At 33.3% G+C, this 22,438-nt stretch overlaps 1 protein-coding gene across 1 annotated transcript; it reads right to left on the bottom strand.

Annotated features, from left to right (window-relative positions):
• Positions 1 to 3,083: 3,083 nt before the first annotated feature.
• LOC142973701 (uncharacterized) lies at positions 3,084 to 21,597 on the bottom strand. Its single transcript, XM_076115660.1, has 5 exons — positions 21,345 to 21,597; positions 8,613 to 8,826; positions 5,417 to 8,539; positions 5,039 to 5,331; positions 3,084 to 4,663 (listed from the first exon to the last, which is right to left on the bottom strand). Exons 2-5 carry the CDS (start codon positions 8,761 to 8,763, stop codon positions 4,091 to 4,093), a joined length of 4,140 nt encoding a protein of 1,379 aa, XP_075971775.1. The 5' UTR covers positions 8,764 to 8,826; positions 21,345 to 21,597; the 3' UTR covers positions 3,084 to 4,090.
• Between the last annotated feature and the right edge of the window lie 841 nt (positions 21,598 to 22,438).

Genomic DNA, 22,438 nt, shown 5'->3' on the forward strand with positions numbered 1-22,438 from the left:
ACAGTAAATATTTGCTTATTGTTCTATCTTATAATTACGAACATTAATGGAAGAAGGTAACGCTCCTTTGTTTTTTAAATATACTATATTCCGTTCGAAGTGGAAAAATATAGGTTAAAAATGTTTTGTCCAAAAACACATATTTACCTACTAGGCTACAAAAAAACATTTCTTATAAAATATCTGAAAATTGACTATAATTAGATTGACACCTAGAGATCACCCAAAACTTTGATTTTTACTATGTAGCCTTTTTTATTTGTAACACAAAAAGCTGAAATCACTCCTCTCCTCTGTCTTTATCTCTATACTCTTCAGTTAGCATTGAAAGGCTCGTGTAATAACAGAGTAGGTATTCTAAAAAAACCGACCAATATGGTGTGATATAACGGGATATCGATAAAGTTCAAAGCGAGTGCCGACCGACGTATTCGGTCCGCATTTGAGCGTGCATGCAAACATCGATTCACACAGTCTGCCTAAAAAACCTCCAAATGAAATGTTTCTCAGTTGACTAGAAGCTATTTTGATTAAATTCGATCATGTGTGTCCGTTGTAATTGGGCCATGTATGGACAACAAATAAAATATTTTAAGTTAAATTGTAGAACGCGGTTATATTTTCGTTTACTTGTTAAAATAAACGCAGCGGCAGATTTAAATTGATATACGAAATATGTAAGGCAATATTTAACATTATGATTAAATAAATGTTAAATTACATTTTATTTACATTATATCAGAGGTCTATCAGACGATTTTATAAACGCTATAAAGTTTGATCATGAGTCGTAAATTTTTTAAGATTAGGTACCTAATTATATATATGATTAACATAGGAATACTTACTCAATATTTCATAATATTTTTTAAATTATGCTCAATATACTTACTAATCGAAAGCTGGTGATTTATATACAGAATTTGCTGGTTAGAAAAGTATCGTAATAAAGCTTTGAGCATAATATTTGTATACTCTACAGTTGATTCTGCGTGTGATACCTATTTTGTGTGATGAGCTTTCTAAAACAACTTTCTATCTTTTGAATAGAAAATTGCTTGTAAAAATATAATCCATCGATTATTTAATAGTTCCACAAATTGATTTTGTTTACAAAATGCACATATAATGCAATAAAACATAGTACTGGTATACATGCTTAATTGTATTCTTAATGTTGTACTTATTTCCAATTATTATTCCCAACAATGCATATTAAACCACTTAACAATAGTAAACTTTGCGTGATAGTTGCTTCTAAATAATATACTTGGAGTATTTTTTATAAACGGCTGCATGCCACTTGTACAAGTGCTTTTAGGTAAAGCTAATGGATAACGGATGTAAGCGCAACTCGAGCGCCGAGGGAGAATTCAACGAATGTACTTAGCATTATAAAAACATTAGATGTCACACCTCCGTACGCTTTCTTTTCTTCAACATCAAAAAGAACCTTTGTGTGAAGGTGTCTGCACAATTGTAACTTTTTCTACGAATGTTTCCTATTTATACACATTGCTAGGACCTCTTTTCCTAGAACTGCAAATCTCTCTCTTTCCGATAAAGTAAGCTTTTTATCGGCTATGAATAGTATACGAATTTTTTTTAACTTTGTGTGTCGTAATGATCCAAACGGTGTACGCGAATTAAATAATGAGATTCATGGTTTGTTTCCCGGGTCAGAAAAGTATTGATGGGTTTTAAATTTGTTGTCAGGAAATTCTCAGCCACAGAAACAGACAATGCGACTGTGGTTATTTTTCGCTTTAAATTATATTAGACCAAAAGTAATAAATCAACGTAATTTTATTACCTTATTGTCTCGTTATCCTAATATATCTTACCTAATTGTACCTTACTAGAATTCAATAGTTGTTATCATTTTATGATACCAATGCTAGAATTGGTAAATTTTCAAGAGAGTTTCTTACCATCATAGAATTCTCCAAGCTATTTTGTTGACTGTTCATCTCGACTGCAGGAATTCAGCTGCCTGGTTGGATGTGTTTTCATTCCATAGGCTTGCTTCTACGATGTCGTCCGGCTTGAAGTATTCATTGCGCGGCGAACACATCCACCTACTTGCACGCATTGGCCCGTACTAAATCTTACTTATTTGGAATCGTACAAATAAAAAACAATCAAAACTTGATATATGTATTTGACAGCCAAATTTATTCTCTAACTGTTAAAAACAATTGTTTCAAATGTGCCTACAATAAGTTTGTTCTCAGCAATAAGATCTCAACGAATTCAGTGTTAATGAATGAGAAATTTCAACTATTTCGTTGGAATCCTCTTTGTTGTCAAAAGTATTCTGTATCATTTAAATGTCGCTAAAGAGACGGGAGCAAAAGTCCCACGAAGAATCGCTTGTTCGCGACTCTTGTTACTGAATAATTCATTTAATCCATTTAATAGGGACAGAACATTGGAGGTGGACGCGAAGACAGTTAACTCCTTCTACGAGATTTACATTGTATTCTATTACACAATAAAAAAGATTCGATTGCGTCCCGATAGCTGTCAATAACTGGATTATTTATCCTTGAAATGCTATCTCTAGATTAGATTGGCTTCTTCTGTATTGGATACAATGAGAATTGAGACGAATCAATATATCTGTAGGAATTCTTCGCATGGAGCGGAGTCTAGATATATTTGGAGTACATTTGATTACGTATTCGGCTCCTCGCGCGTAAAAAATAGATGGAATTGATAAGTGCCCTATTAATTCCACTTAGCTCTAGTGTAGCTGGTTCTTATTTTATATAGGCAAGTATTTTTTGCCTCAACAACATTGGTGACTTGGTAGGACGATAAAATTGCAACAATAAATTCTAAGTGAAACAGGATCCGACGATGTTACTACGAAACATTTTCTTAAGTCGTTTATAAGATTTGTCAGTCCCATTAATTTACCTTTCTGTGATTTATATTGAAGTCGTAATTTCAGAACGTATTCATTGTTTAATTAAATATTTTAACTTTAATATCTCTTGATTAATGCCGTCAAGTTCTGTGAATAGTACTCAAAACATGATGAATAAATACTAAGTTTAAGGCTGAGTAAAACAGAAAAAGATATTTATAATAATGTTTTCAAAGTTTTATTACCAATTCTACAGTCTTTATACTAGTTTGTAGTCTTTACAATTACTTTTGATTACACTAAAATGAGTCTGATATTTCGTTTATTTATTACAGAGTTCGTTATTTAAATCTATTTGTATAATATCTAGTTATTATAGTTATAGGTTCATAGAAATTTGTGAGTATAAATATTTGTTCTTGTTTGTTACATCGTATGAGACCGTTAATGTTTTTTCTATAATACAATTTCAATTACAACTAACAGAGCGTACATAACTATCATGAGTTTATTATACACAACATACTTTAAAATTTATACTAATACTTATTATATTACACTTAGCTCTATGATAATAATCACAATAGAATTTTCATATATTTAATCGAACGCAACGTTTAACGTTTTAGACAAAACTTGAAAATGATATTATTTTCGCGACGTTTCATTTATAGCCATTTACTAACATTGTTGCCCACTGATAAATAATGCCTTTATTAGATTTTACAGGAAAACAATTATTTACATTTCAGAACAAGTTTATCAAAATGATTTTTTAGTTATATAAAAGATTTGAAAAAGTAATATGCGAAAATTTCGCTATAGTTCCATTGGACGTTCTACTGCATAACAAAATGAAAAAGTAGCTATCTGAAAGTTTCACATACGAGCGAGAATAATTAAGGAAAAAAAATTGTAAGGACTTTTCCAGCGCGACGTATAACATAAATTATATTGCAAGAAAAAAGTACCCTGATGACATGAAACTTTTTCGATTATCACACATTTCGTTATTGATAGCTCGTAGTTGTAATAATTCATTCCTGTCTGCCAAACTTCCTGAAGAGGCTTCAGAGACGACGTAGGTATGAAAGGTTCTATTTCAGCGTGAGTGGCATCTTATTCATAGGGGAATCAAATTGGAAAAAATCCAATACCTTACCGCTCTTTAAGTTCTCAGACTTGGACACAATACACATGCGGGGAAACGATCAATTTTCAATCATGCTTGCATTGTACTTTCGTCTTATTTGTAATAGTATTTATGTCCATATCTGTAGTCTGAACCTCTACGCCTGGGGTATTGAAGTTGTCATACGATATATACTGTGGGGCCTGTTGTACCTCAGCCTTCGCTATAACCTGACGTTTCTTAGTCTTAATGTACCCTAAGGCAGAAACCAATACAACGAAGACAATGAACCCGATGCAGCAGCCCACAACCAAGCTAAGTCTTCTCGTCAATATGTCTGCAATATCCATGTACGTATTAGAAAACGGACTATCTATAGCTGCTCCGAATATTTCAATTGTATTAACACTAGTGCATTTACTACTCAAGGAATCGTTCATGTATGGACGTAAATGGTTAAAAATTTGTTCGTCCCCGTATAAGTTTATGCTTGAATTTTCTGGCGAAAGAGCTATGCGAGCATCTGGTACTGAAGAGCCTGTCGATGTCGACGACCCGAAGTTGCCAACCGCTATCACGCAAACTGTATATCGGGATCCCGGTGTCAAATGGTTCAGTCTCGTCGATCTCGCTGTAGCGTTGAGAATTTTGCCCCGAATCTGTGACAACATTGTAAAATATTACCTCACTTACAGCTCTCTCAATAAACCAGTTATCGACTATTGAATTGAGTACTAAAATATAAAAGCACCTATGAGCCATTGTAAAAAGGAAGATTTAAATGGATTCACAGCACAACCGAACATCCACAGGCGAGAAACATAAATATTTTTTATGGTCCATTGAAGTGATACACAGCCTTTGTATTCAAATGTTTGTTGTAACGGTTGCCGTGCACGTTTTATACAACGTTTTACTAAAAATTATAAGCTTTTAGTTCCGCTCAGGTGTAAATATTTCAAAAACTATCACAAAGCTACAACTTCATATCGACAGAAATACATATTTGAAAACGTTATAAATGATGTACTCACTGTAGCCGGATGATCTTCGCTGAAATAAGCTACTTGATATGCATTCAAACCAGTTTGGTTGCGACTCTGCCAAGACACTACAATGGAATATGTCTGTATATCTTGTATGGCAATGCGAATTACAATCGGTATGTCACAAAGTTTCTGCGAAGGCAAGTCGATGAAGCTGTAACCATGAAGATCCTCCGGGTGCTCACATCGCAAATTACGACTGCCTTTGATGACTATTTTATAGTGGTCTTTCATCCATCGCCATACATCTTGCGTATCACAATTACATGTCAACGGATTCTCTGAAACAAACAGTTTATTAGGTTATAAACATTAAAGTACAATCCGAGCGATCCATACAATAAAATGATATACTATTATTCTCACCATTGAAAGAAATACTCTTCACTTGTGTTTCCAACGCTACGAGCATTTTCATTTGTATAATTTCAAAGTAATTTCGGCTCAAGTCAATAAATGTAATCTTATTCAAATTTCGGAATGCGTCTGCTGATATCGCTGATAACCAGTTGCCACTCAAATACAATTCTGTGAGGCTGTGGAGGCCTCGGAATACGTCTCTATGTATTCTAGTTATGTGATTAAATGACATGTCTAACTTCTGCAGACTTTGTAAGTCTGATGTGAAATCTTCCAGTTCCCTTATGACGTTTTGGGATATATTCAGCACGCGTGTGGAATACAGTCCTTGAAGCCTTTCCCTCGGAATGTTTTCTAATTTATTTTGACTTAAATCAAGTATTTCTAAGTTATGTAGCTTAGAGAAAGCTCCCGGCGATAGACGAATTATAGCGTTCTGAGCCAGCTTTAACCGTTTCAAAGACGGGAAATTCTCAAAGTCCTTGCTTGTGATAATTGTCAAGTTTGTATTTGTTACGACTAACTCTTCCAAGAGAGGAAACAATTTAGATGGATATGTTTGTAATAATTGCACTAAAGAATTAGACGACATGTTCAACGTGGTTAATGCTGGAAGTACAGATTCTGATAAGCCATTACTTGGTATATTTTTAAATAGGTTATGCGACAAATCAATCTCTTTCAAACCTACAGAATGCTGGAAAAAGTTCGGTGGAAGAACTGTCAACATATTATTGCTTAAATTTAAAGTCACCAGATTTTTCAATGAAGGAGAGTTAAATCCGTTTAACATTGAAATACGATTGTTGCATAAATTGAGTGTTCTCAAGTTCTGTAAACCAATAAACTTGAAGAAATCAACACTGTGTAATTGATTGCTACACAAATCTAAAATTTCAAGTGAAGTAACATTGAACAGAGCGTGGTGAGGGAAGTCTGTGAAATTGTTCCCTTTTAGATTGAGCTCCTGTAGTATTGTTGTGTACGCAAATACGTCTTTGTGTAAGTCTCTCAAGTTATTAAAAGCCAAATTAATTCGGAGCAGGTTTTGATTTTTAATGAATGTTGTCGGCGGCAATTGTGATATATTAGATAGTTCCAGAGACAAAGTTTGTAATGAAGGTAAGTGAGCAAACGTCTTGTTTTCTAGTAGAGTGAAGTTGTTTTCTGATATAATTAATGACTTGAGCCCTGGTATCTGTATCTGAATAATGTCTTCCCAAGTCAAGTCATTGTTATTCATGTCTAAGTCACTTAAGTTTGGCAAACTTTTGAGCGAGTCTACTTCGATGATTGCTATCGAGTTTTTATTGAGTCGAAGTTGTTTAATTGGTAGCGAGGAAATATCAAAATTAAATATTATAATATCATTCTGCGATAAGTCTAAAATTTTTAATTTAATTAAAAATTGAAAGGTATCTTTGGCGACTTGATTAATATGATTGTTCTGTAGATACAGTTCTTCCAACGTTACAAGTTTATAAAAAGTCTCGTTACTTAACTTAATAATCTTATTGTTACTTAGTTCTAAGAATTTGATTTTTCTCAAGTGCATAAAAGTTCTATTTTCTATATGTACAATACTATTATTTTTAAGATACAGCCTTTGAATATTCAACAAATCATTAAAAAGATTAGATGTTAGTATCTTAATATTATTCTGGCTTAGCCACATTATTTGCACGTTTACTTGCCCTCTTAGAGAACTATTTTTCAACAGTGATAAATAATTTGCACCAAGTTGTATCGAAACCAAAGATGAATTTCTGTTAGGAAACACATCGCCGATGGTAGTCAGTCGGTTGCCTTGCAAGTTAATGTGTTGAAGATTCTTAAGAGTTATAAATGCATGCGAGTCTATAGTTTGAACGAGATTGTTCTGTAAATGAAGTTCTAAAAGTCCCGGTAGAGGACTGAATACGTTTCTTTTAATTTGACTTAGCCTATTATTTTGCAAACGTATTTCTTTCAACTCATCAAGTTTCTCAAATATTAATTCATCTAATTCGTTAATTTCATTATTATCTAAGCTTAAAGTTACTAGTTTACGATTCGTTTGAAATACATTACGAGGAAGTTTCTTTAAAAAGTTTGTTCCCATGTGTAGTTGCGTCAAATTTTGTAATGACGCGAAACAGTTTGGATGTAATTGTTGAATGGCATTATGTTCTAAATTGAGAACTGTCAATCCGAAAGCATTGTCGAACGCATCGTCAGATATCTCCAGAATATTATTTTCTGACAAGAATATTTCTGAAAGCTTGTGCAGATTTGAAAATACACCATTGATATGGTGGAGATGGTTGTGGCTCAAATCTATTGTACGAATGTTTCGATTCTTTTGAAATACGTTTTTTGTAAGGATTGTTATTTTATTCCGACTCAAATCAACAGTCTCTAATCTTTCTAAAGCATAAAAGGCTTCTTCGTCTATTTGCTGGATTTGATTACTAAAAAAAGTTAATGTTTTTATCTTAGGCATACATCGAAACCAATTTCTTTCGATTTTAGTAAAGGAATTAGAATTTAAATCTAGTGTTAACAAATTTGGAACTGTTGCATTTATATCATCAGGAATAGAATTTATTTTATTCCACGCCAGTCTCAAGTTGCTGAGTTTATTCAATTTTCCCAGAGACTTTAAAGGAAAAACATTAAGAAAATTTTCACTCATATCCAGTTCTGTCAGGGATTCTTCCAAGTTGTAAAATGCATTTTCTGAGATATTGGCTATTTTATTTCCTTTCAAATTGATTTTCTTCAGCTTAAGGTTCCTAAATGTATTTGCTTGAACATCTTTGATGTCGTTGAGCTGTAAATCAAGTGCCTCAATGTTGTAGAGCTCCAAGAATGATTCATGCGGAATTTTGCTTAATTTACTGGAAATTATGCTCAAAGATCCTAACGAGTCACGTAGCGAGGTGAAAGCGTTAGAGCTTATTTTGTTTATTCCTGATTGTGAGATCTGTAGGTTGATTATCTTTATTTTTGGCGGGAAGATGTCTGGTTTCAGTTCTGTGGTAGAGCTCTCTAGGTCATATATAGATAGTGATTGGATGGTTCCTCTTATCTTGGACAGTACATTTTTCACGACACCGGGGGTCGCGCTGGGACACTCCAAAAATAACCCTGGAAGAGACATAATGGTTAAATGGCGCTAATCTATCTTGAGGGGAGTTGTGAAGTGGCGGCTCTCACTTACCTTCTTTAAAGTTATAACATGGACAAATTGGGTTCTCTGCTAGGCTTGGACATTGTGATTGTTCTTCTCCTTGTAGAATTTGTATATGTATTACGATGAGAAATGCATATACGCCGCATTTCAGGCGAGACAGAAGAGTTATAACGCCCATGATGTTGCGACGTCATTTCAATAGCATTGTGCATTCGGAGTCCAGATTATAGGATATGTTGTTCTAAAAAGACCAGTAACATCATCATTAAGAAGTAATACATACTTAATACAAAATAAATTACAAATAATCATATCTTCCTACTATAAATAAGACGGTTAAATCAGATAAAAATATAATTAAGTCGGCCGCGTCTGTTCATGTTATCTGTTTATCTACTATCTACGTTACATTAATTTGATTAATGGCGTGAAAAATATAAGCGTTTAATTATTGCAACGAAATAATTAAAGCTTCAGGAAAGAGTAAAACGTTAACGAAGCAAATTGAAATAGTACCAAACGTTTCTTTAATCCAGGGAGACTCAAGGCCTAGAAATTAAATTACAATATGTTCCACAACATACGATATTTCAAGTTGAGCAAACATAAACACATTTGTAATATTTTTTTTTGAGAAAATGAAAGTACAAATTATCTTTAAGAATCAAAGGCTTTATAAAAAAAAGCAAATGAATTGACTTAATTCCGAACTTTGGTTTGATTGAAACGCATTTTTTTAATAAAGTTGAAGATTATTTCCAATAAATAGAAAACATCGCAATTCATAGTTCGCGATCGTTGAATCAATGATATCAGTTTATTGACGCAAGGTAATTACTTCTGTAATCCCATATAGGAGTTTAGTATCCCAACAGTAGTTCTGTCTTTTACGAGGCGTAGTAAATAAGTATAAGATTTCTACATAGCTGAGACAATACGGTGCCAGCAAACGTATTACATTCCATTCGAGTACGTATATCGGGTAATGCAAATATGAATTAGGTCGCTTATAAGCTAAATTGACAATGCTATATTGTACTTCTTGTGTTAATTAATACTTAATGTTCGTTTTAAAGATTCTTCACACTATAGTTGATGTTTTAAAGTCAGTCTACTAGATATCGTTGTTATTTATGGACCATATGTTGTATAAATTTTAATTATTATTACCTATGTTATTGATTACCTATGCCTCGATTCTCTACTACTATCGACTACCGACAACCGAACTGTAGCTCGATTCTCTACTACTATCGACTACCGACTACCGACCTGTCGTCGAGAAATTTTGTATGAAAATTTGATCAGCACCTCTGACGGGTGTCGTAGGAAACATTTTGGCAGTACATTCTAAATGTCAAAATTTCGATAGCTAGCCGGTTGTCGGTAGTCGATAGTGATACAGAATCGATGTACAGTCATCGAGAAATTTTGTATGAAAATCTGATCAGCGCCTCTGACGGGTGTCGTAGGAAACATTTTGGCAGTACATTCTAAATGTCAAAATTCGATAGCTAGCCGGTTGTCGGTAGTCGATAGTGGTAGAGAATCGAGGTACTAGTTACCAATATTTTCTATTAGGCAAAACATGTCATAATGTATGAAGATTTAACAACCCGTGTTTAAAAAAACGTTTTAGTTTTAATTGGTTAAACAATAAATTGATTTATTAAGAACGAAAACTATTACGAACATAATAATTATCCTTTAAGCTCAAGCAATATTTTAAATTAAAGTCTTTATTAGTCCAGAAGTTATTAGTTTCGAAATGAATTGGTAGCGCAAATAATTACTAACGAAAAGGACTAAATTAAAAATCGATTCGTGCCCGTTACGTTTACTTTAAACAAAGCGCCCCACCGGGATACTGTGAAAAATAATAAAGAATGAAATTACCTTGCCAGCTTAACTTTTCTCAAAGCCAATCCCACGCCAACAACTTTGCCTAAAGAAAGTATCTTATGGGTGCGGTTTTTTATAATTTAACTAGCTTTTGGCCTCTTCGCTCATAAGAAATTTGAGTTCCGGCCAAAATGTATCCTATTTCGTCCTGCGGCCGCTCCGTCAAAGAATAACAAACAAAGAAATGCACTTTTTGACTTTTTCATTAGAATTTTTCATTCTACAAATGAGACTGCTTTTAGTTTGTTTGTTTTATAAAGAAGGAACGTAGCAAACAAAATTAAATGTAGTTTTCGCTAAAGTTTTAACGTATAAATTATTACTGTGTGAAGGCTAAAGTAGTCGAGCAGTGAAGATAAACGTACACTGAAGCCGGGGTCAATGACACCAATTAAAATGTTTGTACTTTCCCCGCCCATTGGTATACATACTTCCTATATTTACTATCTGAAATAATAACATTTTAAAATACAGGTACGAACTGAATAAGCTTTAATTAAAATATAACATTAGATATACATGCGGCTATAAAGCGATTTTTAATTAAGTTTTGCTCTTATTTTAATAGACGTGGCTTTTGAACATTCGGCGGTATAAAAGCTCGTATATACGAATTAATAGAGCCTCCTAAAAATGAGCGACCTTTTTATAAAAAATAGTCCAAACGAAATAAAAAGAATTTCACTTCTTTATAAATAAAAATAACTAAATGTAGTCATTCAATTTTAGACCCAAAGTGGGGAAAACTAATGAGTAAGGTCACAGACCCTACTATGTCTGTAGTTCGAAAAGCTAATGACTGTTTGAGACACGCTTTACCCGACAGTAAAAGTTCCTGTGGCCATTTATCAAGCGATTATTCTGAAATCACAATATAATTACGCTAATGCCTGAAGCAGGGAACGATTCATCACTGTTAATGTTTCCTAATTAAATTTTATTGGTCATATATTTCTTAGATGATTTAACATTAATTGAATAAGTAATATAGCACAGAAACTTGTAAATTGTCCTATTTATTCTTTGTTTTCGGGTTGTCAGCAAATTATCAGCGCCAAATCGTCTTGGCTTCGTTTTTGCGACGCAACAAACACTTTGTACTGCCTATTATGTTCGCATTGTTTTTGTATTTCCTTTACGTAACTTTTCATGGACATAAAAGATGTAAACAATATACGACACTTTTTTATTCACGTTCAGTTCAAATTTATGTTAACTGAATCTAATTATGTGTTGTTCCAGTCTTAAAGTATGTTTACAGTTTGTATTTTGAACCATAAAAAAGAAAATTATTAGGAAGAATATAAAGTTTAATTTCATTTTTACGTTAACAAAACTCACTTACAATACGTTATTTCTTTAAAATAATTTAGTAGTTGCTTATTGTTTACGTAGAAATATGATATGATATGATATATATGATTAATATGATATATATATATGGAACTGGAACATCAAGGTTCCCATTGAACTAAAAAGATGATAGTGTTAGGTGAATTGTAACAAATCGTTACCTAATACAATTTGTCATGTTAAATGAATAATCTCGTCTACGGACACCCGGCTACAAGAACGTGACTATGATAAATGTATCACATATTTTCCCGAAGCCTCTAGAAAATATGCAGCATTATCATATATATTAAAGGGACCCAATTATTACGGCCATTACACTCTCCTTACAAGATTACGTTAGAGAAGAATGATTTTATCGTTTTATTTACAACTATGATACAAAAATGAAAACATGTCTGCTTTCTTTCACGGCGAAAGTCAAAGGTTGTTACGTAATTTTATACTTTTGTAATAATTGGATGTTTTTTCAGTACTTAATATATATGCTCTTAATTTATAATTTATATGCTTGCAATATGTTAGATGTTTTTATCAACTAGTGGAGGTTGAATAATTAGGAACAGGTATATTTGTGGCAATTTAAGAACCATATTAGAAAAAAGAAATTGCTAGTTGTTGGTTTTGTTAATTTATAGCTACCCTTAGCGCGGAGTTGTTTTTTAACTCGGTAAGACACTTTCTAAGTGATCGTGCAGACTAAGGTTAACAAACTAGGTACGTGATAGTTTGATGGAAACCTTTGTTTACGTGTCCATAATAACAAGGTAGATCGTCCCCCAGGAAATAATTTAGTCTGTCGCCTGTCGGCTTCATTGACTTGTCAACAACTCGTCTTGTTTGTAAACAACTAGTTTACATACAAAAGAGTTCATCAATTGCTTGATTTACTTCATATAAAACTTACTTACACTTTCTTGCTCCAGATTTAGAATTACAAGCTTTTAGAATGAATGAGTATTTCCTTTGAGATCTATAAATTTGTTTGCGTACCCCCATTATAGGAATAGAATTAGTATTAATTTCGGGAAATTGCGAAACCACATTTAAAATTAAATATCTGAAAGCCTTCGAAACTCGGGATTGGGCTGTTATCGACCGAGCAGTGTGGTTACTGCGTTAAGTCGGGTGACTGGATGGGTGCCCGCAAATTAATAGTTTGGTAAATACTGTCTCTTGGGTCTCTCACTCGATCATATTATATTGAAATTTGTGAATAAATGATATTAGCAGTAACTTCTACAGAATCTCATTTTAAGTTATAAATAGTGGAGTGAATAAGGATACACGTGTAAGGCATATATTATAATCTTCGTTCCTATTTATAAACACTAGCGCGTAAAAACATTGTTGTCACTAACCCACTAATAATTCCATTTAAAAAGTATAAAAGTGACTCTATGCCAGAAAACAAAAAATATCTACTTATGTAATTCGATTGAAAAACCAAATAAAAAAAACTCAAAATAGAAATAAAGATTGTTTTACTTTGTTATGTGTTTTATAAAATAACAGTGTAATTGAAAATATTTGCGCATAAAATTGTTATTAAGGAAAATGTATTCGTATAACCAAATGGAGAAATATATTTAAAAAAATATTGCATAGACAATGCGATAATCTCAATGAAGGTTCGATTGTTATTCAAAAATGGTTATTATCGTTCACTCGCTCTTTTCATCTGTTGAATGAATGAATCATAATTACTCGACTTCTCTACCTAATGAAAATTTGGTGAGCTTGAATACCTTTTTATGGTTTTGCGGGATTATGAACAGAACATTATTAATTGTTCACACATCGACCGCGAGGACAATGAGAATTTGTTGTAATTTTCGTTCGCTTAACGGGATTTCAGCTTTTGATTGTATTATATTGAAGCAACTCAGCATAATAATGTAACTTTTGCTTTTTTTGATATTTCCTGTTTTGTCATATTTTGATTGGACTAACAACGATACTGAATTGTATTGCGGGTGAGTTATGAATGTGATTTCAGTATTTAAACATATGAGATTTTTTGGGTTACTAGGGTTTATTGACCACATAAATAATAAATAAATTCAACACATTACTGCCCCACTGCTAAGCAAGGTTCTTCTTTTGATATATGAGAGTGGCTAAGCCCGAGCCTAAAACACAGAAGAAAACTTATTAAGTGGTCGAATATCACTTAAAAACTTTATTTTATTTAAAGTTAGTGGGAAATCTTAAAGCAAGTTGCAGTATATTTGTTTGTTTGGTGTGTCTGAAGTACACAGTCATGTTTGATATCTTGTTTATCTCTAGAGAGCGTGGTCGTTTGTCGTACAATTGTTTCACAGACACGTGTTTACTCTTGACAACTGCATCTGTTTTGCAGTTAGTACCTTTAAAGTTTTTAACGCTTGTTGTTATTGTCATATAGACTAGTTTAACTACTAGTAAGTACTTTTTTGTTATTTTTGTAATAAGTTTAGAAAAAATAATATTGGCCAGCGTGGTGGACTCAAGGTCTGACTCATCCCTCGTTTGGGAGTTGACCCTTGCCTAGTGTGACAGTGGGGCAGTAATGGGTTAAAAAAAATATACATTTGGTGGTGTGGTGGGTTCGAATCCCACCCGGGACAAATCTTTGTGTGATGAGCACGAGTATTTGTTCTGAGCCTGGATGTTAATGTATCTATATAAGTATGTATTTAGAAGTATATAAGTATGTTTATTAGTTATTTGGTTATCATAGTACAAGCTCTGCTTAGTTTGGAATCAAATGACCGTGTGTGAGTTGTCCAATAATATTTGTTTTTATATTTACTTTATTTTATTTGGCATTATGAAGAGTGTCGTCTCTTACTCTAATATTTTCTGTTAATTTTTGAACAATTCCTCGTAATACGGGTCTCAATTCTTCATGCAGAACTTGTCTTTAAAACCACTCGACAGGAAAAAACATACTTGACTTTAGCTTTTTATTTCATTTGAGTATGTCTCTGCTACAACATGATACATCATTATATCACATACGCCTATGTACAGTTATAATGACTTATGTATAACTTGGGAACGAAACATAAATTATACTTAACTCCAAGAAATACGTAGAAGCCTCAGGCCTCAGGTTTCTACTTCTACAAAGAAAATATGTTTTAAACATATTAAAAGAGAACATTAATGTTTGTCAAAATAAAAATATCAATAGCTAAAGGCGCTTGTATCCTCTTTTCCTTTGCCGTGGCCCGAATACGAACGCGTATAAGATTTATATTTACACAACATATAATGTTTATAAGACCTTCTTTATGTTTGTCATACACCGACCTTTTTGCTACTAAAATATATTTTTGTTGCTATTTAATAAAAACACAATTATATTTCATATAAATTTAGAAGCGTTCGATCCTTAGTTGGTACAAATTGCTAATGTTGAACAGATATCGATCTTAGAAAATATGACCACTATTCATATCATTATTAGTGTATATTATGTAAACAAAAATATTCATATCTTTAAAATTATATATATAATTAATTTACTTAGCATGTGGGGGATATTTGATTAGTTGCTTGCAACTAAGTCAAGATGAGATGAAGTAACGCGTCCAAAATAGTCAACGCAATGTTGTTGTTTGTGAAAACGTATTTATCATTTATATAACTTGTTATCATAATGTTTGTTACCTAATATTTGTGTGACCGTCAATTACTAACCTGTCTAGTCACAATCAACAAACGTGACCTTAACCTGTCTTTCTAAAAGACGTAATAGGCTAGTAACGACCTTCTTAAGTATATTTCAAGAGTGGAACAAAAATAGGCATAATTTACCTAATAATCATATTCCAAGGTAACTTACGAATGAAAAGATAAATCTTTGATGCTTCGAAAAAAACATCTCTAATTATATTGATTCGTCCCAATTTAGTTCGAAAAGGATAGGCTTCAGCAATTTTGTCTAATAGTGCGATTACAGAATCGTGTGCTAACGATAGTCCCTCACTAGTTCCCATGAAAAGACGATTACGTTGACAAATGGGCCGCCCCAAGAGGACGGAGGTCACTAATCTACTGCTGAATGTAGTCCAATTAATTGTCTCCTGTATTAATGCTCAAATCATTTCTGCTTTCCTCCCGTGGCGAACATGACCTTATATCATTTAACGTCTGTTATGTTGCCATCTTTTGTTCTGCTATCCGAGGAAATCTCATAAGTATCTTCCGTCCAATTTATTTGCGAGCTTTCAATATAATTTATTTTTTAAATTACTACAATTTATGAAAGCCCTTTTCATTTTGTTGATGAAATACAATTATTAATGCCTCGTGATGAAATTGCGATGCCAGTGTTTGGGTCTTTGTTAAAGTCACGTGTTTTGTGTTTTAAAATTTACTTGTGTCACTAAAATAACGACATCACTAGCTATTAGAATTGGCATGTATACCTATTAGAATTTTTATTGGAGATTCGTGTTTTAACGCATATTGTCGTTTAAGTTCTATCACCACATAAGTAATTTTTGGCAGTTGTAGCATTTTGATGTCATTGGCTAGAGAATCGAAAGACCAAATTAAAATTTGTCTCTCCTGAAGAGTTGCTAAAAATGACTTACGTGGTGATAGAACTTAAGCGACGATATTATATTGCTGGAACGCGTTAAAATATTGCCTGGAGACTAACTAATAAACTACGTCTAGTCTAAACGCATACATCACTCGGTCACTTGGCAGGCGACGATTAACTACTTATGAAAGCAACACCCGTCTTGATACAATAATCCCTGTGCCAAGTGCGATGACCACGGGTTTTCCCGCATCGTAACTTATGTCTCTATAGTTTTTCCAAGAATGTTCAAGAGTATTTATTTGAATTGGATTTTTTATCACATCTCGGACTGATATGTGTCGATTAATATTTGATATTTGATTTTACATTTTAAGTTAAACAGATTATTTTTTGGTCTTGCACTAAACTCTTTTTTAGAAAAAAAAAACTCAAACTGCCAGTAAAAATCAACACCAACGAATAAACGTTTAAAATTTATTCAATCTCATAGTACTTTGATCTGTTGACACGAAACCAAGCTTTATATTCCACCATTTATATAAAATGGTTATTGGACAAAGCTCCCTACTTTATTCCTTCATTTCCAAATTGAAAACATTGGCAATATATTTAAGTAATCCCCATACAACATGGCACATGGTATATGGTATTTACGTTTGTAGTTAAATTGAAGAGACAACTTCCCTTTGAATATTACCGCCTCTTTGACTTTACCCGCCCACGAGAGATTCTGCCCTCCCGGGAACTGAACGATTTACGTGAATGAAAAAACTTCTATGAAAAACCAGAAAACATATTTAGTACATATATATTGGCAGTTCTATTTTCACTATTTTTACGTTGTAGTTTTGTTATGTGTGTTCAAACCGCTATCTTTACGTATGTACTATAAATTGCGAAATGTGTGTTAGAAGATGAAAAACATGATTTTTTGATGAAAAACAACGTGAACGGGCTAGATTTTTGAATACTTAGTGAGAAATATGATTTCTAAGCAATTATATGCGACATAGTTAAATCATTAAAATGCACATCTGATATTATTACGGGAACAAAGCTTTAGCAACTATATTATCGGGTTGCATTTTTATCAGCCAATTCAAACATTGTACGCCATAAAAAAATTGATTTTTTACTCTTAAATATTTCAAATAACAGTGCCGCGATGATTTCAGCACGGCCATAGGCATACACTTACTACATAGCCCATTTTAATATTGTGTTCATAATTACGTTCACAAAATACCTATAGTATTTCACCTCATGAAAAGTTAAACTATTATAGGGTTAAATTAATCCATCAGCCAAAATGGCCGTGCCTAGTTATTTGCCGTTGAAAATGTGAATTTCCCGTAGGACGTCCTAATGAACGAGATTCGAGGAAAATGTTGCCGTACAATGTACATGGGTTATGTAGTTAACGCGTAATCATCGCGTATGCCGGCTAAATCATTTATGTCGCATAGACCATGTAAATTGTTTATTTTACTTTCAAAACTCTTAACAGGCTTTCATTGACTCACAAATACGTCCTAAATTACAATTACATTATTTATTACACAAGCATATCACGATCAAGTTTGGTTTTGATGCAACTTACACTGGGTGTAGTCAAGCTTAAGTTAAAGTAAACGCAAACGTTTGAAAGTGAATTAATTCGGGTAAAGCATGTATAGAAATCAAGAAGGTTTATGAGTTATGAGCTACACAAAATCATAACTGAATTCACATCACTGTTTGATGTAAGTAGCGTGTAAGCACTTGAAACCAATAAAGAGAAAGAAAAGAAAAGAAAAGATAAATAAGTTCTCATTCGGTGAAATAAATATGTTTTAAAATAAATAGGTATGTTTTTCTTTTTGACCAGTTAAAACCACGTTTAGTTTGTGTCATGTTTCACTTTTATAACGTATTAAAATGGGAAGCGTCATTAGTGTTTTTATTATTGCACTCGGCATAATGAAACCAAAATTGTTACTCGTAGTTTAACTGGACTAGTTATGTAGTCGGATTTTAAAATATCGTATTTTTTTATTCATACGTTTAAAATATTCTCGTCCGATTTCCACTTATATTTTTTTCACAGTACACTTTACACGTAAACGGGTATGGTATTTTAACACTAGGTATTTTTTTTACAATTTTACAACATATTGAATAAGCTGCGTTAGCGTATCGGATGAGCCCTCCAATTTCCACTATCAGTGAACCGAATAGAATTTATTAATCTGCACACTGGCCGATGAACTAGTCAATCCAATATACCTACCTAAAAATCAATCAATTCACCTGGTAAAATTTTATTCAGGTACTGAATTTATTAAAAGGTATTCTAGACTCCACGTAATTTTCTCAAACTTGTATTATAAATTACAAGTTTTTGAGCCACACCGCTCTTTATTAATAAGTTTCATAGAAAAGTTAAGCGAAAAAACTATCGAAAAAGCTAGTTTCGTTCGCCTATTTTGTCGAAAATATTTTGCCTTGTCGTTTTTCCGAACGTCGGCGTCAGCGGGAGACACTATCAACGATTCAATCTTCACTATCGCAAACTCACAACAAATTGTGAAAATAAAGAAAAACAAAAGTAACATTACTCTTTTTCAGTTAAAAGGCTCACACAGTTCTTATACAATAAAACATATTTCTTTGCTCTTTGGCTAAAACCCCAAACCATTAAAAAAGAACTTGGAAGGGTTGAACAGCTGAGGCAAAGACAAAAAAGGCACAGATAAAGCAAATTGCTTTAGTAGATTATTTTTATCTCGTTTTTACGGGGTTGTAATATAATTTTGGGACGATTACGATTAGTATTCTTTTTGCGTCTTGATGTTAAGAATCACGTTTACGAATTCTATGAAATTGGTATAAACATGTGGGTCCTAAGTAAACGTACTATATACTATACACATATGTATATACTATTTGTATGAGCGACAAACATATGATCAAACAGTTTAAGAATGGTATTTTAAGAATCTTTTTTCTTTTAGGTAACAAGTAACAGCTGTTCTTTCTACCAAAAATTTCTGACAAGTCATTTAGAGTCATGTCTCCAACGGTCACAAGGGAACGATTTAAGCTTTATTGCCTTTCATATAATTAACCTGCCAAAATAAAATGCTCTTAAATAATTTACTTAACTAGTGTGAGTGACGTCGACGGTAATGATTTATTCGTTAATTACCGCGATTAAATATATTCGCAGACCGCCAACTTTCATCACATACATTTTATATCACTCCGGAATATCAAAGAGTAAAATGAACGCTTTTACCGGCTTAATATCAATATTTCACGTCAGTATGGACTATTAATTTAAATTTTGACAATAGTTTTAAATATTTAGACAGATTATTTTTTATTTCTACGTTACCTAATTAATGTAATTATTGAGTTCGTAAAGTTCGTTTTTTCTGTAAAAACATCCTATTTTGTCAAACAGAAACCTTTTTTTTTCGTTATTATGTATGCATATTTGTATTATAAAAACTAAGACGAACAAATAAAATCAGAACTACTCATGAATACTAAACCCCTCATTCTATTAGTTCGCTTGGGATAACATGGTTATGATACATTGTATTTAACTGTCGTCCCCAGACCGACACTCAAATAAAGCCCGTTTGCGGTATGAAGCACATTCATACGTTAAATGAATCGCCATGCCATCGCGGCCCTCATGAGGCTATGAGCCCAATAAAACTTGATAACTCTGACACCAGTGGGGAGGAAATTTGCGCTTGACATGACTGCAATCACAACCAAACCATTCTATGCAAAAAATACTCGCATCTTTGCATAAATAGATCCGCACGTATGTAAATAACAAGCCCCAACAATGTTTGAATAGCTTTGACGCTAAAACAATCATCCTAAACATTTTTTCCTTTGTCCATTTATACCATTGTTTGTTATAGTCACGCGCGCATAACTAAATTGATGTCTATCGGATTTTCAGCAATAACAAATTAGAACCAAAATGAATTGACCTATATTTCAAATTAATTTCCGTTTAAGTTGGCGTGCGACATAACTAATTGGAGTAGTTATTAAAACATAAAAAGAGATCAAAGCGGCTGAAAAATAAATTGAAGCATAAAACTAGAATCAATTAATAGAACGAGCGCGGTGGAAACCTGCTATAATAATAGGAATTAATTTCTCCAATAAGAGCACGTTTGAGCGAGATTTTTCACCGGTTCAGCGCGAGCTCCGCTTTCGGCTAACAAATGGTGCTTATCTGTCACTCTCGAGATACGACCGCTGACGAGTGTCGGGTGTCAAAGCTTGTCATCCAACTACGCGAGTACCTACCTTACACCTATCTCGTTCATCGCCAGCTGCTCTTTATAGTTTTGAACTTTACGGCGATTTATTTTAGACCATTGCGGTTATATGTGAGCGTTACAACACATGTTTCGTAGAAATAGACTTTGCGAAGTTATCCTTTTTATTTTATTACTCAAACAGAAATGTTAGTTTGTTAATTAAGATTAAGAAAAAAATTATGTTTGTTAATCATGAAAGCAATTGATTCAAAATTAAACTTAATCTGAAGTTTCTAAATTATAATTTAAATATTCGATTAACATCTATTGAATCTGAGTAAGTCTTTCAAACCGAATGTAAGTCCGAACGAACTGAAAGGTTTACGGGATTCCAATTTTACAATTCATTTCGAAGCTAAAACTTCCATCAACCCAAAAAGTAAATGTCTAACGGATATCGATTGCGAGAAACTTTAGTTAAATAGCGGATGAAAAGTTTGCCTTCCCCGACCTAAACTGAATGGACGACGGGCCGAGGATTCATTACCGTTCACGAGCAGGTAACTAACTTTGACAAGCAAGATTAAAATTTTAATTTTGTAATATCTGATTTAACTTTTTGAATCATTCACCAAAATATAAATATATTAAACACAATCGAAAACATTATAAATTATAAAATAACATACTCACCACTTGAAAATTTCGAAACTTTCAAGTTATCTCAATATCCATAGTTCCGTTCGCACACATCAAATCCGTGGTTCGTTATGCAATGAACTCGCAAACAAATCGGGAACTTTACGAGTAAACACACTATATGATCAAATGTGGATCGCGTTGCGCGAGACGAGTTCGGTACAGTCGTGGGTAGTCCGTGTGGAGAGGTCGGGAGCGACCACTGCGTCCCCACTCTCGTAGCCGACTGGAGCAGGGATCTCGTCGGAGTCTGCGTAATAGGACGGCATCCCTACAGATTGCTATATGGGAATAAACGCTAATAAATTACGAACATCGTATACGCGTAACGCGAACGGCTCTGTGTTCTTGATTAGTTTGAAGTCAGCCGCTAATGTGTTAGACATGTACACACCAGCTTTTGAGTCGTCGCGACTATTTAGTTCGAGTCGTAACTATCTCGATACGTTCACGAGAGCTTTTTATTTTCTGGGATGTAAGTAAATTGCTCTCTATCACTATTACGAGTGAGTGCTGTTTGAAGGCGTGAAGCTAATGATGCTTTTAAACTTTGTACTTCTCAAAGAGCAGCGGTTAATGTATTTTTATCTTTTCAACGTTTAAAAACTAATTTAACGCTAGATGTTAAAACCGTTATACTTTTTTGTAAAATTAAGACATAATAGAGCTGATTTATGAACCGAAAGTGTGTATTTTTACTTTATGTTTCAGTCGGAAATATCATAAGTGTATAGGTAGGAGACAGTTTCAGAAAATCAGCAGCAGTTGTATCGGGGGCGGCGCCGGTGCGAGGAGGAAATCTGGTCCGGAATCGCCGGACGTGTGCCGCAGAGATTAGACGGATTTATCTCGTGTCGTACCTACATGAATACGTTATTAATTTATGGTGATTGAAACGTAATTAGGTATGCTTTCATTAGAAGACTTCATATCATCAACTTTTTGGTTAAGGTTGACTATTTATGAGGGATTTGTAATAAAGTTTTTTATAAAGAAACTTTAATAAATAGAGGTTTTATGGCAAAGATATCAACGTTTTTAAAAAGCTCTGTTTATATTTCTGGAACTACTGTCGGCATGAACAGTTA

The sequence above is a fragment of the Anticarsia gemmatalis genome, chromosome 6 (assembly GCF_050436995.1).
Source record: "Anticarsia gemmatalis isolate Benzon Research Colony breed Stoneville strain chromosome 6, ilAntGemm2 primary, whole genome shotgun sequence".
NCBI lineage: Eukaryota > Metazoa > Arthropoda > Insecta > Lepidoptera > Erebidae > Anticarsia > Anticarsia gemmatalis.